This window comes from Aplidium turbinatum, chromosome 3, assembly GCF_918807975.1.
Source record: "Aplidium turbinatum chromosome 3, kaAplTurb1.1, whole genome shotgun sequence".
Taxonomy (NCBI): domain Eukaryota; kingdom Metazoa; phylum Chordata; class Ascidiacea; order Aplousobranchia; family Polyclinidae; genus Aplidium; species Aplidium turbinatum.
The window spans coordinates 24310648-24326142 of record NC_137474.1 but is presented as its reverse complement, the minus strand read 5'-3'; the positions used below and the strand labels follow the sequence as shown (position 1 = coordinate 24326142).

The following is a 15495-nucleotide window of genomic DNA, read 5'->3' as shown; positions in this document are numbered from 1 at the left end:
GACTGTTGTGGCACAGAGGCGAGTTGTGTGCGTTTGAAATGTAGCAATGAGTTTCGTCATTCTGTAGATTGTCGATGAGAAAGCTGGTCAGATATTAAACAGTTCTGCTTTGCGTACTAGCTAGACGAAATTTCCGCTATTTATCCAGAAATGTGTCTTGTTGATGACAAGTCGTTTTGTGCGTTAGTGCGTACCGTGTTGCGTGCTATTTTTAACAGCCCGTGTTGCTGTGCTCTCTTGAAATACACTTCGTGAAAGGACTTTTTCAAAAGAGCGTTTTTTTTCGTTATCGCATACAGACGAAGGATTTAGGAATTTTATCCTACAACTTTCCCACGAAGATATATGGTTTACCGCTGTGGCCATAGGCAAACAATTCCAGCAACTGGCAGCAACAACTGAAAAGGTGCGATTTCCATATTGTGTCTCACATGAAGGGTTGCACAAGAGCAATTGATGTCGAGATCGCAAAGTTCTGGCAGGTTCATAATGAACAAGCAAAGTATCAATAGTTCGAAGCAAAACCATAAAAAACTTTATAAATTAATAGACATATTTTGAAGCGAATACGATACAATACTGGAAGCCAATGCAGAGACTTTAGAATGTATACTGTAGAACATAGAGAATCGTGGTTTCTTTTGTTTTCAATGGTGAATTCTTTCTGCTAGTGCTTGATGTAAATTTTATTTGTGCATATTTTGGATAAGCGCAACCCATAAATTTGCGGGCCCTGGGCGGTCGCCCAGTTTGCCCACCCCAAAGGCCACAACTGGTCCTACTTAGGTATCATGCACGTTATAACGTCCACGTTTTGTCGCTTTTACCTTTTTCAAGACCTCTGCTATGTCTGTCATTTTTTTTTTCGTTGTGATGGTCAGAAATAAAAACAAACTGAACTGAACTGACTTTAGTATAGGAGTAATATGCTCATGTTTACGTGTTAAAGTAATTAGTCGAGCGCAAGCATTCTGAACGCTTTGAAGACGCTAAGTAGTACAATATGGAATGTTATTTAACAAAGAATTTAAATAATCAAGCCTGGATGTTACAAGTGCATGAGTTAAAGTTTATCAAGCATCAGCATTTATGAACTGTCTAATTGAACCAATATTTCCCAAATAAAAAAAGCAAGATTTAACAGAGTCGCTGACAAAGTTTTCCAAACACAAATGTTGATTTAATGTTACACCAAGCAATTTAATTGAGTTAGAAGAAGAAAGATTTAATATTATTCAAGGTAAGGGCCATGTCATTAAGCTTTGAAATACACCATTTTGAAGAAAATACAATAAACTTACATTTTTCTTGATTCAGTTTCAACATATTATAGTACATCCAATTTAAGATATCAACCATGTAATTTTGGAATTTGTATTTAATACAACACAATAAATCTTCATCAGTAACATGCAAGTAGAATTGTATATCATCAGCAATCAGCATACAGGAGGGATTTATTGGGGGTGGCCAGGGAGCCCAGGCACCCCTAAATTTTGTGAGGAATTGTTGAAATTGTATGTTACCGCATCAAATGATTTGATATGCTTCTAAACAGCTGATATTAGTCCCACGGCGGACTTAACTTATCCCGGAAGGAGGAAATATTTTTTTGTTATTGTTATGGTTGAAATTATGCATCGATCAGACTCCGTTATTTTCTTTCATACAACTTCAAATACATTTTAATAGCAACATTTGTTGGAGCTGACTCAGCTGAAACCAACACTGAACCAAACGACGTCAGTTGAAACAATCTGAAACCTTGAATGGTTGTTTTATAGTTTTTAGTCTTGATTATAATTTCAATCAAGTGCAGTATGTACCTGCAAACATACAAATATCCAATTGGTCATGGACACAGCATACAGGGCTTTAAACCTGACTTCAAGTTTTCTTTGCATGCTTAGCAATTTTTATTCCAGCAAAACTTATTTTTTAAATATTCGCAATTGATGAAAATGGCTGTTTTAATACCTATTTTATAGCATATCGTATATGTCTATCATTGTTCATATCTTTTTTATATTTTTCTTTCTTTTTATTGATTTTCAAATTGACTGCACCCCCCCCCCCTCCTCCAAAAAAAACCCAAAAAAGTGGAATGAAAGCCCATGTTGCTTTATGATATCAAACAGAGGTTTTAGGTAAAAGCAAAACAAGACAGGGCCGAGAACAGAATCCTGAGCAACTCCAGAAGAAAGGAAAGTTTCAGAAGACACTGCGTTTGAATTGCTACAGACTGAGTTCGGTCATAAAGATAAGAAGAGAACCAGTCAAGTGCCATTCATGTAATGCCAAAATCTGATTTGAGACGATTTAGAAGAATTTTGTGATCAATGGTATGAAAAGCAACTGAAAGATCAAGAGAAAGTAGAACAACGCTGTGGTTACAGTCAAGTACACAGTAGCAATGTCATTATGGATTTTTAATAAAGCTGTTTCTGTAGAGTGATGTTGACGATAAGCAGATGGATTGATATCAAATAAATTTTCCACTTTAAGAAATCACTTAACTGTCTGCCAACTACTCTTACGAATATTTTTGACACAAAAAATACTGTAGATTGGACACAGGGCGATAATTCTTGAACTCTTCTTTGTCTAGACTAGGCTTTTTAAGTGTGGACGAACAATGGCATGTTGAGTTTTGGGGAGACAAGACCACTGGTTAAAGATTTGTTTAAAATAACACTCAGAATAGGCAGAAAAGATGATGAATGCTTTTTGAGGAACCATGAGGGCACTGGATCTAGTTCACAAGATGCAGATGATAATGCAGTTAAAATGTTAAGCATTTTAGTCTTGTCTGTTTCATGAAAATCAGAAAAAGAAAAATCAATGTGATTATGGCTACAAGGATCTGCTGACTGAGTTTCTATAGTGATGTGATCGTGACATGGAAGAGTATTCCTGATTAAACTAATTTTGTTTGAAAAGTATTAGCTAAATGATTCAGCAATTTCTTGAGCAGACTTTCCAGTTGGATAACACTTCTGTTATCTTTGCCCATTAATGCTTTAGAAAATTTGAAGAATTGTTTTGGAGTTTTGTTTTCACTGATTTGCTTAAGCCTTGGGAAGTGGTTCTCAAACTTCTTTGAGCGCGACACAAATTTAAGTTTTATGAACATCTTACGACCCAAGCCTCAAACATAAAAAAATGTATGTTTTTCTGATATGCATGGAATACAGTAGGAAAAGGCACAGACAACCAGTTGTAGTACACAGTAGGGTACTATGAAACAATGATTTATCACAAGCAAATGATTGATTTATTTTCGTGTGATTGATGAAACTGAAATTTTTCCTTCATAATATCTTCAATGCACGGCTCTATTTTAGTGAGCACAATGCGCAGATTCTCACCAAGATAAAGGCGATTACGAGCCTTGATTTTAGTAACCGTTAGTGCCGAAAATCCTTGCTTTCACAGATAAGTGGTGGCAAACGGGAGCAGAAAAGTCATTGCTTCGTCATCAATTATTGGCTTTTTCTTTTTAACTGAAGTCCAGAATTCTCCAGGTGACTGTGGAAAAAAGTTGTCGATGGAGCTGATCGTGATGCAGTGCGATACGCTCTACCTGTGGTCCTGCAATATTCTCTGATAAGTCGTCAACCTTTGCCATAAACGGATTTCTGACCCACATTGAGATGCCAGATTTATATCAGGATTGTAGAAATCGAACTCCGTGATGGGTTTGATGACATCAAATCTGCTAATTCCATTCCTCCAGACACTCGTTCATGGATGGAAACGCTACTGTTCGTCCACGCTCCAGTTTCTTCGTCCAGAGTTGCAGCTTTTCTTTGAAGGCTGACAACTTTTCGAGAGAGTGATAATATTTTGATTTCTGCCATGCTTTGATGTGTTAAAATCGTTCGCTGCGGTGAAGATGTCGTTTAAGTAACATACTTTTAACATCCACTTCTTGTAAGCTGTGGAAATTTTACCTTATGATTATATCAAAATCCTGCAAAATACTACAGTCACGGCCGGTAGACTGAATTATCTCTGTCAGTAAACGTAAAAGGATAAACTGCATTCCTAGCTATTGTCCTCGTTGCGCTGTCTGCCTTCCACTTATCTAAAATTGATAACAAACGCGATTCTGTGAAAAACTGAGCGAGTCTTAGCAGCTACTGTAGTTGGCTATATCTATGCTGTAGCTGGCTGCCATCAAAACTCAGAAAACCATGTATGATGCAATACTCAAGGTTACTGAGATGAAGCCACATAAAATGCTTATGATACAATAATTCAGTCATAATGGAATTGAAAATACTTGAAAAGGAAATGAAAAAAGTTTGTTTGGGCAAAATTGAATCACCATAGTGCGACCCTTTTTTTGATCCTGCGCGACCCATGTTTGGGTCGCGACACATACTTTGAGAACCACTGTAAGGTAACAATTTTTCTTGGCTTCAAGTACTAATATCAGACTAATATGTTCACATATTTGCATTGTTTTTTTGTAAATATCTCGATGAATAGATAATTTAGTTTTTCTCCATTTGTGTTCAATCTTTTTTCGAATTAGTTTTTCTTTCTTGAGTTCCATAGCAAACCAGAGAGAATTTGTTCTGAGTGTGAGCAATTGAGAGCAGATGGGAGCATGATCATTAGAAATAGATTTAAGAGACGAATTAGAGAATGTTACAAGTTCTTCACAAGAACAGTTCAATGTTAAAGATTGTAAAGCAAGAAAGACATCAGAAACAAAATCTTTATCCATAGTGTTCTCCCATTTGCGAAATTTTACTTGCTTCTTGGGGCGAGGTGGTTTGTATAGATTTGCTTTCAATATTAATACAAAATGGTCCGAAGAGGAAATATCTTGAACATTTGACAGATATGGATCAATGACTTGTGGTTTATTAACAACAATGTTTGTATGAGATCGCACTAACATGAAGTTTAGTGTGTGACCTTTTACAAGAGTTGGATCATTGATCAATTGTTTGAATCCAAATGTAGATGAAATATTGTTAAAAAATCTTACAACAAAAAAAACTTGGCGCTTCATTGCCTACAACTTTTGACGAGAGAAAGGAACTTGATGATGATGATAAGTAAAGTCTTAAAACTTCTCTCAATTACATTTGAGCCATCGTTTTTCTCGTAAGTTCATTTCTCCCAAACCTTAATGTCCTGTTACAGGGAATTCATACTGGTTTCCAACTTTAGCATTCTAGTCTTCCATTATGAACGTAATTTTATTCCTTTTGTTGTCCTACCGTATGATTAAAACATTGTTTATATCGTCATGGCATTTTCAAATTTCCTTGTTTGTATGATCTTCTGTTGCTGCATACCTATATTACATTTATGTTAAACGGGGTTTCTTGCAGTTTTATCGTTATAATTCTATTGGACACAGGCCCATATTCAGTCATTGCAGATTAGGGTGGCTCGTTTTTGAACTTTTTTATTAAATTCTTTCGGGGTAGTGGGGAAATGGTGCCAATGAGTGAGAAAACGCTCATGACAAAATTTGAGATTCGTAACAAATTGTCTTTAGCTTCCTCATGGGGCCCAAAAATCGAAAAATGGGGTCAAAAACGCAATTTTTTCCAAAAAGATTTTTAGTTTGGGTAGATACAATAATGTTTAGATATATCTAATTAACCCCAAAAAAAAATTGAAGTCATTTGAACTATTCCTTCAGCTTCCTCACAGCTTCTGAAAATTTCGCATTTTTGTGGGTGGTTACATAATACATAATTGCGTTAGACTTTTTGCCAACTATAAAACGTCATAGTATTTCTCTTTATAGACCTTCCCTGAGCTGTTGCGTCATTTTTTTAATGACATTGGGTTAATTTGGTAGGAAAAAGTGACGTCTTTTATTTGAATTTACGTCACTGACGAAGTTTGTAGTTATGTAACCACAAACAAAAATGCAAAATTTTCAGCAAAATGAAAATTTTCAGAAGCTGTGAAGAAGCTGAAGGAATAATTGAAATGACTTCAATTTTTTTTTTTAATTAGATATATCTAAACAATATTGTATCTACCCAAACTAAAAATCTTTTTGAAAAAATTGCGTTTTTGACCCCATTTTTCGAGTTTTGGGCCCCAAGAAGAGGCTGAAAACAATTTGTTACGAATCTCAAATTTTGTCATGAGCGTTTTCTCACTCATTGGCACCATTTCCCCACTACCCCGAGGGAATTAAAAAAAAAAATTCAAAAACGAGCCACCCTATCGCAGATGCTACATATTTCTTTATCAAAATACCTACTTCATACACATGTTGACATCCACTTGTATAAATCATTACAAAACAATCATCTGTTATTTTACCATTGTTCCAGCGTGTTTCACTAATTCCTATGATGTCCAGATTTTTACCAGATCTGGACAGATAAAGTGATTGTCTGAGATTGCTTTCATCTGCTTTTAATTGTCATAACGCCCTATACCATGTAATGTTCGTACATTTCATGTTGCTGGTTTGAACATCTCTCCTCTACTTTTCAGACAATTTCCGTCAGGCTCATGCCGTCCATAGGGCTTTGGGCATGTGTCGTCATCATAGTTGCATATACTGGTACATGGAGATGATCCTTTCTTGTAGCAGCTAAAGGATTTCTCTGCAGGGGGTCACGGATCGATCCTCACATCTCACTTCATTGTTACTGACGGTCATTGTAAAACTTCCATCAACAAAAAATACATCAACCTCTTGAAAGCAACGTACGACGACTCGAAAGCACTAATCAAAAGAAACATCGGAACAACCAGACGAATCGATATTATAAAAGGTGTTAAGCAATAAGGTGATGTCTTGTCTGCTGTCCTGTTTTGCATCGTAGCGGCTGCAATAATCTCAGAAACAGAAAATGAGTGTAAAACTGGATTCAACATCGGCGGTCATGTAATATCCAACTTAACCTACGCAGACGATATGGCCATTTTGAATAATTCTAAACTGAAAATGCAGGAATACTTAGATGCCCTGTCAAACAATGCTGCTAAATTCGGCCTCTAAATAAATGTGTCCAAAACCAAATGTATGACAACCGACAAAACTAACAACACACTCAATCTCACTCTCTACGGAAAACAAATAGAACAAGTACCAGAATTCATATACCTTGGCCACCGACTATCCGAGACCAACGATGGAAAGGCTGCAGTGCAACACCGAATTGGCTTAGGCTGGGCAGCATTTGAAAAGAACAGAAAGATTCTAACATCCAATAGACTCCCCATCAAACTGAAATCAAAAATTTTCAACACCTACGTTTTGCCAGTCGTGCTGTACAGTCTAGAATGCGTAAATTGGACATCATCAACAATGAAAAAACTCACTACCTTCCAAAATCACATCATGAGAAGCATGACCAACAAAAGGCTACTTGACCACACGAAAACAGAAGATCTTTTAAGTATGACAAAACTACATCCAATTGCAGGAATAATAAAATAAAAAGTTTTAAAACTGCTCGGCCACACTAAAAGATCACAATTCGGAATCAACAAAGTTTGCACAGAAGGCAAGGTAGAAGGAAAAAGAAAACGTGACAGACAACCAAAACGATGGCAAGACAATATCCAATCATGGACCGGACTCAACTTGGCGACACTGTGCGAGTTGGCTCAAAATCGCCACTCTTGGAAGCAAATAACCCATGTTGATGCGCAATCTGCGGCAGGCGGAGATGACGACTGATGATGATTGTAGATAAAGGAGAAAAATAAACAATGAGGCTCCAATCTCTTTTGAGATACTTTACTCACATGATTGATACGGACGCATAACATGATTGATACGAATGCACTTTTTTAACTCTCGCTTCTGGGATGAGGTCGTGATTGAATGAATATATATAGTACCTACTTTGCGCGCATGCACACCATGTCGTCAGATGGGCACCCCGCTGCTTGGGTGAATACGCTCCCAAACTTCTTGGCATCTGTCAGATTGCGGAATGGGAGTCCAAAGGGGTTGCTCTGCATGATGACGCGATTGAATAAGTCTTTGCTCACAGATGACGTCATGTGGACTCCAATTGATTCGGCACCGGCGCTTTGACCGAACAAGGTCACCTGAAGATGCAAACACACACTTTGTTGCATTTTTGGATATAAACTGGGTTTTTATTAGGAATATTACATTATAGACGTGCAGCTCCGCTTTTTCAGCCACCTTAGGAGGGTCAATTGCCAATTTGAGAATTTATACTCTTTGCTATAAAGATTTGCTTTGTTATAAACGTGCTTTTGACAAAAAATAAAATGAAAACCAAATTCACGGCTCTTATGTAACCCATAAAAAGTACAATATTTTGTAAATCACAAAAAAACGTAACCCGTCTAGTGTGGTGGATAAGCTAAAAGTAGATGTAGTTTCGCATCACCACGAGCTAAAATCCCTAGTTTTTATAGTAGCCAGGATTTTTTTTATTTTTTGGTAACCAAACAAAATGAAGATTGGCAGCAGAGAACAATCTTTCATTCTCAAGGATCGAGAATTATCAAAGATGACCACGTTTGTCTGGTGACCACCAGGATCCGACATATGGATCCCTGCAGAAGATCAACCAATCATTTTTCTTACCTCAAAGTTGCAAACAAAACCCACTTAGAAAATCCCCGCCCCGATAGCCTCAGTTGGTTAGCGCGTGACTTTGTGAAAGAAGAAGCTTCAACTAAGCGGCGCTAGTTCGACTCTCGGGTATGTGTTTGAGGAACGCATCGGAAGGACTGCTCTACATTCAGCGGCATCTAATGGATGGAATAATTCCCTGGCAACAAGACTTCAAAGATCGGAAACTTCACTCTGTCAATCTCGGTGATCGGACCTGCGTCAATGATTCAAAACCTGTGCAGGTATACGAAACTTTCAGGATTAAGCTCTGCAAGAAATTTTTCCAGTCCGAGGATAAAGATTCAATCAATCAATATATTTGACTTATGATCAGAAATTGTGGAACTTCCTATCAGCTGGTGATAAAATGGCCAAATATATAATAGAACCACAAATAGAGTAGTCGGAGTAAGTTATTTAACTTTAATAACTTGGTAAGTTTTATTTTTAATAAAATATAAATATAATGTTAAGGAAACTCTGCTTAACCACTACGTGCTACACGAATTGACAACTAAATACTTGTTCAATGGGGGTATGACAATTATATAACTTTTTGTGCCCAAATTATATTTTGTGGAGTTTTAATGTGTAAACGATGCATATGCAGAAAATTTTGCTTAAAAAAAAACTTCACCTTCCAATAGCGAAAACTGTTGTCTGACTATACAATATACATACTAATACAAATGGGTGAAATTAATCTTTCAATAACGCGCATTTGTTGAAAGACATTTAATTTGCCTTTTTTTAGTCGATTTACAAAGTGGAAACAAGTCTTGCATTGCTTTTTGTACATGTGCGCATTACATTGCATATTAGAGCATGCTCCGCACAAATATTTTAATGCTGCACTGGTATAGGCGTTGGTTGTACAGACCAAAACTTCCTGAGTGACTTCACAGCGTTTGGATACTCTTGCAAGCTTCTGATAGATTGACAAAGTCAGCAAGGTTGAAGCACTGATCTGAGAACAACATCACATGCCACTTCAGTTGTCCGCCGATACTCTGGTACCAGAATGAAAGCAAGCAAAGTATAAATCGCTCAGGAGTTTCAAATTGCATAATTGAGAGCATTAAGTGAGTGAAAATTCACTTTTGGAAATCTTCGTAAACTTTTGAAAATCTTTTAGTGCGGTATTAAATAGTCAAGAATGCCCATGTCATTTTGCCACCGATCCCATTCTGTTTTCAGTACATAGTGGTTTTTCAGTGATTTCTTGAGTTGTTCCTACTTTTCTGTTAGTCATGAAATGATTGAGTACCTGGAATTCGGTGATAGCCTACTGGTGTTCCACAAAAATGATCATTTAGAACATGCTTCAACAATGTATCTGAAATATAGTGTTGGCATCCAACGACAACAGATTTTTTTAGTCCAATGTTTTCAAATTGCTTATGCAGCCGTGTGACTGCACCAATACATCTTCCAATGTTTACTGCAGTCAGTAACAATTGTTTTTATTCAGTCTTTATACCATTGAGTATTGTTTCACCTTTTCCATTCAACAACAGCAAGTTTATCATCTCTATTTTCATTCTTCAAACGTACCTCATGATATTCCCACTGCATGCTTGCTCGTTCCATCAAAGTTCAAACACCAGTATTCATTCTGTAAGTTTTCTATAAATTTCGTTTTTATTTTTTTTTTTTTTCAGTACAGTTAAGTAAATACCAGACATGTAAGAGTTGGAATTTTGGATTAATTAGGAGCAGAAGTCTCGGATTTTTGCCGGAGTGGGAGTGAAGCCGGAGTATGATGTTTGTCAGTTTATACTTTAACGTCGAAATATTTTCGCTGCACTCGCGCTGTTGTCATTTTTGCGTACTTCTGTGGTTTTTATTTTCCAAGCAGGCATTTACATAAGAATATAAGTTTCGTTTCATTACAGGAGATAGGAAAGGTACAAGTTATATTATCAAACAACCTGGATTGTGGTTTATACGCGGAGTCGAATTGAAGTTTGGACTCAATATTCCTGAAAAAATTGGAACGAAAGTAGAGTTGGAGTCACAAACTTTGGAGTCGGAGTGGAGCAGGAGTCCAAAAAACCTGACTCTGTTCACTTTAGGTAAATTGGCTACTACTTTGAGTTGATGGGTATAGAAATACAACTTCCTGCCAAGGTTTTGCACACTTTAAGGGCTTTACTTATGGTTAGCATTGCTGTGCTCACTAAACGCACAGCAAACTCAGTTTGGAGGACGGGTGGCTTCTCAATTTTCTAAGAATTCTGGAACACTGTTCTTCTCCCACATGTTCCTCAATTTCTGATTTATTTTTCCTGCTGTCATCAATTAACTCTTCTATGACTGATAATTTCTCTTTTCATATTTTCAGTTTTATGGGTGATTTCTTTTCAAATTTGCTTGGGTGCAATATAGTCCATTTTCCCTTTAGTTGACACCTGCACTCCTGCAGTGCATAGAACTATCTATCTTATTGGCGCTACCATTCTTTTTTCTCATTTATTATATTGATTAACTTAGTGAAATCATGCTTTCCTGTTCTTCGGCTATTTCTTCCATACGTTTTATGTACTGTATAATATATTTTCAAATTTTCTTTCAGCAGTTGATTTACCTTGTTAAAGTGACTAATCTGACTTATTCCATAATTGTTTTACTTTATCTGCTATGAACACACCTCTGTCTTTTTTTTTTTACACATTAAGATACAGTGTTTCCTCTATCTAAGCTTTGTTGTTCTTTGGAATTTATAGCATGTGATTGAGACTATTTACCGTTGTTGACTATTCACTATTGAAACTATTCATCCTTTTCGAAGTCTTATTTTCCTGGAATCGCACCGAATTTGAAGACCAAATTTTGTTTTTTTTTCTGAAGAAGGTGCATTTTCGAGATTTTTAGCTATCGTTTAAAATACTGTAGAAACCGTTAAAACACACCTACTTCAATATATCTTATTAACGTGCAATGAGAGAATATACGTGAAAATGTTTTCAATACGGAAGGTTACTTTTTTACATGTTAAGCTTTGTTACTGATATTTTCTGTCAAAACATGAAAACCGTCCACTCATGGTTGCACGGGGAATAAAAAATTTGCAACAAAATTTTGTTTCATACCCGTGCTGTTCAAACTAGTTCGAGAATTAAGCTTTCATGAAGTTCAAGTTTAGTTTATTTGTTTTATTGGCGTTAAAATGAGCAACTTGTGATGTTGACAGAAAATAATTGCGTTTGTCGCATTTTCTCAAACGCTTTTCACTGATTTCTCTCTCTCTCTCTCTCTCTCTCTCTGCAACCCACAATCTTTGTTCTTAGCTTGAAAAGATATCATTATCTCCTAAAAATACACTCAAGGGATACGGTCAGGTTTTTAAAACGTCAAATTGATTGGTTGGATCTTTACACTCGGAGTGAAAAAGCTTCTTTGAGAGCTTAATCCTGGCAATTTTGCATACTTGTAGAAGCTTTGTACAGTACAATACCATTGACACAGGCCCGGTAATCTAGATGAACAGAGTGAAGTTTCCGCTTGTTGAGATAATTTCTATGAATTATTCTATCGATTAGGTTCTGCTGAATGAAGGACACACTCCGAGAGTCGAACCAGCGCTGTTTGATATTGCAGTTTCTTTATGTACAAGGTCAGGCGCTTAACCAACTGAGTTATCAGGAGCCATCTATTATTTATTAACAAACCTGATTCGGATCACCTCCGAACATTGCAATATTGTCTTTAACCCATGCCAACGTCTTCACTTGATCCCAAAATCCAAAATTTCCTTCTCCATCATCTGGAGGATTACCTTGAACTAAAAATCCAAAGTGGGCAACCCTGTCAAAACAACAGTGATTTGACTTAGTCACCTGTGGTATTTGCCACATCGCTCGTGCTGCTCCAGTGAGCATGTGGAGTTCATGATTCACAGTCACAAAGGTTGCGTTGGCGACAAGTAGACCACGATTCGACAAGTAACAGGAAAATTCGTGGTAGCCTAGGCCCTAAATGAGCATTCAACCTATTCTCACGCCAAAAGTTTGCAGTTTTCCCTAGGCAACCAACGGTAAAAACTGAAGACTACAAAAACCATGAAAGATGAAAAAGAGATGTCATAGCAAACCTCCCAGATGGTAAATCAAGAGGGGTAGATAATATCCCTGCAGAACTTCTGAAACAATTGGAAGAAGGGGGATTGCAAAACATGACAAATCTATCAAACAAGTTGTACGTCAGTGGTGAAATTCCGGATGACTTCACTAGTATCCTAATCCAGAAACCGTAATCTCAATACAAAATGTAGCAAAAATAATGAGACCTGAGGAATACAGGACCAGTAGCGTAGCGTGACTAATTTGATTGGAGAGGCACTCCGGAAACAAAAATATTTAACTTGACATGAAAATTTAGCTTGATTTTAGGAATTCTTTGGTTTATGCTTATATGTCATTCAAAATTTAGCCATTATCCAATAAATGCATTTGTAATAAAACCTTGCTAGCAATTACCTTTCTAACTTGGCCTATTGCAAAGGTTGGTTATACGACCGTGTTTCTTAACCTTTTTCACGCCAGGGCGCACCTGTAGACCTCTGAAAAGGCGGCAAAGCATCGGGTGAGCAAAATGAAATTTTTTGACTATTCCTCTCGCATTGCTTGCAAATTTTCATTACACAGACTTCATATTTGCATTATCTTCAAAGTAGGCCACTGTATGCTCAATAATATAAGCCGAAAAAGAAAGAAGAAAAAGTTGTAAGAAATAAAGCCTTTGATATCTTAATAATTTCAAATTATAAAAACGGTACTACGACAGTTTATCGAACGACAGTTCATCGAACGACAGTTTATCGAACGACAGTTTATCGAAACGACAGTTTATCGAACGACAATTCATCGAACGACAGTTTATCGAAACGACAGTTTATCGAAACGACAGTTTATCGAACGACAGTTTATCGAACGACAATTTATCGAACGACACAGGGCCGTAGCCAGACCGCAGAGCAAGGGGGACCAACTTTTTTTAAGGGGGGCCGAAAAAATTTAAATGGGCAAAATCATTATAAATGTAGCTGTTGCTCTTGAATGTTTGGATTTTGCCAGGGGGGGCGGATTCGTTTTTAAGGGGGGCGAGGCCTCCCTGGCTCCCTGCTGGCTAGGGGCCTGGAACAACAGTTAATCGAAAACCTAACCCCTAAAACCTAACCCTAACCCCCAACCCCTAACCCCCAACCCCTAACCACTAACCCCTAACCGTAACCCTACCCCTAACCCTTAACCCCCAACCCCTAACTCTTAACCACTAACTCCTAACTCCTAACCACTAACCCCTAACCCCTAACCTTAACCCTACCCCTTAACCCCCAACCCCTAACCCTACCCTTAACCCCTACCCCTAACCCTTAAACTCCAACTCCCAACCACTAACCCCTAATTCTAACCTTAACTCTTAACCTCTAGCCCCTAGCCCCTTCGATGAATTGTCGTTCGATGAACTGTCGTTTCGATAAACTGTCGTTCGATGAACTGTCGTTTCGATGAACTGTCGTTTCGATGAACTGTCGTTTCGATGAATTGTCGTTCGATAAACTGTCTTTCGATAAACTGTCGTTCGATGAACTGTCGTTCGATAAATTGTCTTTCGATAAACTGTCGGGTCACGTATAAAAACACGGAGCACAACCATTAGCTGGAAAACAAAGTGACTGACTGACAAAATATCACACCATTTGATAAACTGAACTACCCGTTTTCAGATTTAGAGATTGGCTACAAATTTTTGAATTTTTTCTTTTGAATTTTCAGCATCTGTCCACCTTTAATGGCGCACTATAGAAGCGCTGGTATATACGATATACACCACATAAAAACGATTCATAACAAAGTGAGGACATATGTGCAATTCGCCAAAGATTCTTGATTTTTTTGAATTGGCAGACGGGTTTGAAAACTAACAAATTTACAGTTCTCGCTGTATTGTCACGAAGATGAAATAGGCTACTGAAGTTTCAACTCGCTAGTAGTTTAAACGTAGGCTGCGCCATAAACCTTCGGAGAAAAGTTAAACCAGTAGCGTAGGCCTACGCAGAAAAATGTTATGTGGAAAAGGGGCGTGAAAATAAATTACATAAAGTTACGCCAAACAGAACCATGGTGATTGTCACAATCAATATGCAAAGCCTCACGACAGGCTACATTTTGTCTTAACCGAGCGTACTGTTTTAATTGTAAAATTCTTATACGATATGTTATTGTCGGTTACTCTCCTGTAGTGACCTCTGATTGCGAAATCTTTATTATGTGACGTATTTCCAGAACATTCTGTGTACGTGCGAGCCTGGAATATTCTTTTGCTTTACTTGCCGGGTGTGGGTTGTTGTGATGTCACAAAGATGTTTACATGTAGTAAAACTTTATCAGAACAATGAGTTCTTATGATGTAACATTATCGTATCTTGTGAAGAAAGGGGCGTTCTTCCCGGCTATCAGCACAAGGCTGAGCACTCACTAGTACAGCGAGCAGTTGTGATTCGCTAACCATAACGGTGTAGCTTCCACGCTAGCCATTCAGACCATCCAATCAACAATATGTTTCTCGGCAGCCGATTTGTAGCAAGAATTGACAGCGACAGACACGTGTTTCGCCCATGAGGCTGGGCTCATCAGTATCGCACTGTATTCCAGCCACAAATTTATTCGACCACCGCTTTACCAGTCAGTTTAACTCTTATCTTTGTGGAAAGAAAAAAGCCAACAAAACCAGCAGGCGCCAAGGCAGAGGACATTGTGAAGAAAGGGGCGTTCTTCCCGGCTATCAGCACAAGGCTGAGCACTCACTAGTACAGCGAGCAGTTGCGATTCGCTAACCATAACGGTGTAGCTTCCACGCTAGACATTCAGACCAACCAATAAGAGTAAGACTGAGAC

The 15495-nt window shown here is 37.7% G+C and overlaps 1 protein-coding gene across 2 annotated transcripts in view; it reads right to left on the bottom strand.

Annotated features, from left to right (window-relative positions):
- LOC145767325 (crystal protein-like) overlaps positions 1-15495 on the bottom strand; it is a 245208-nt gene that overhangs the window by 183448 nt on the left and 46265 nt on the right. For both annotated transcript variants that reach the window (XM_082579124.1, XM_082579125.1), the window contains exons 4-5: positions 12268-12403; positions 7847-8055 (exon numbers count right to left, since the gene is read on the bottom strand). In XM_082579124.1, the coding sequence (XP_082435250.1) occupies positions 7847-8055; positions 12268-12403 (345 nt within the window). The remainder of the gene's footprint in view (positions 1-7846; positions 8056-12267; positions 12404-15495) is intronic.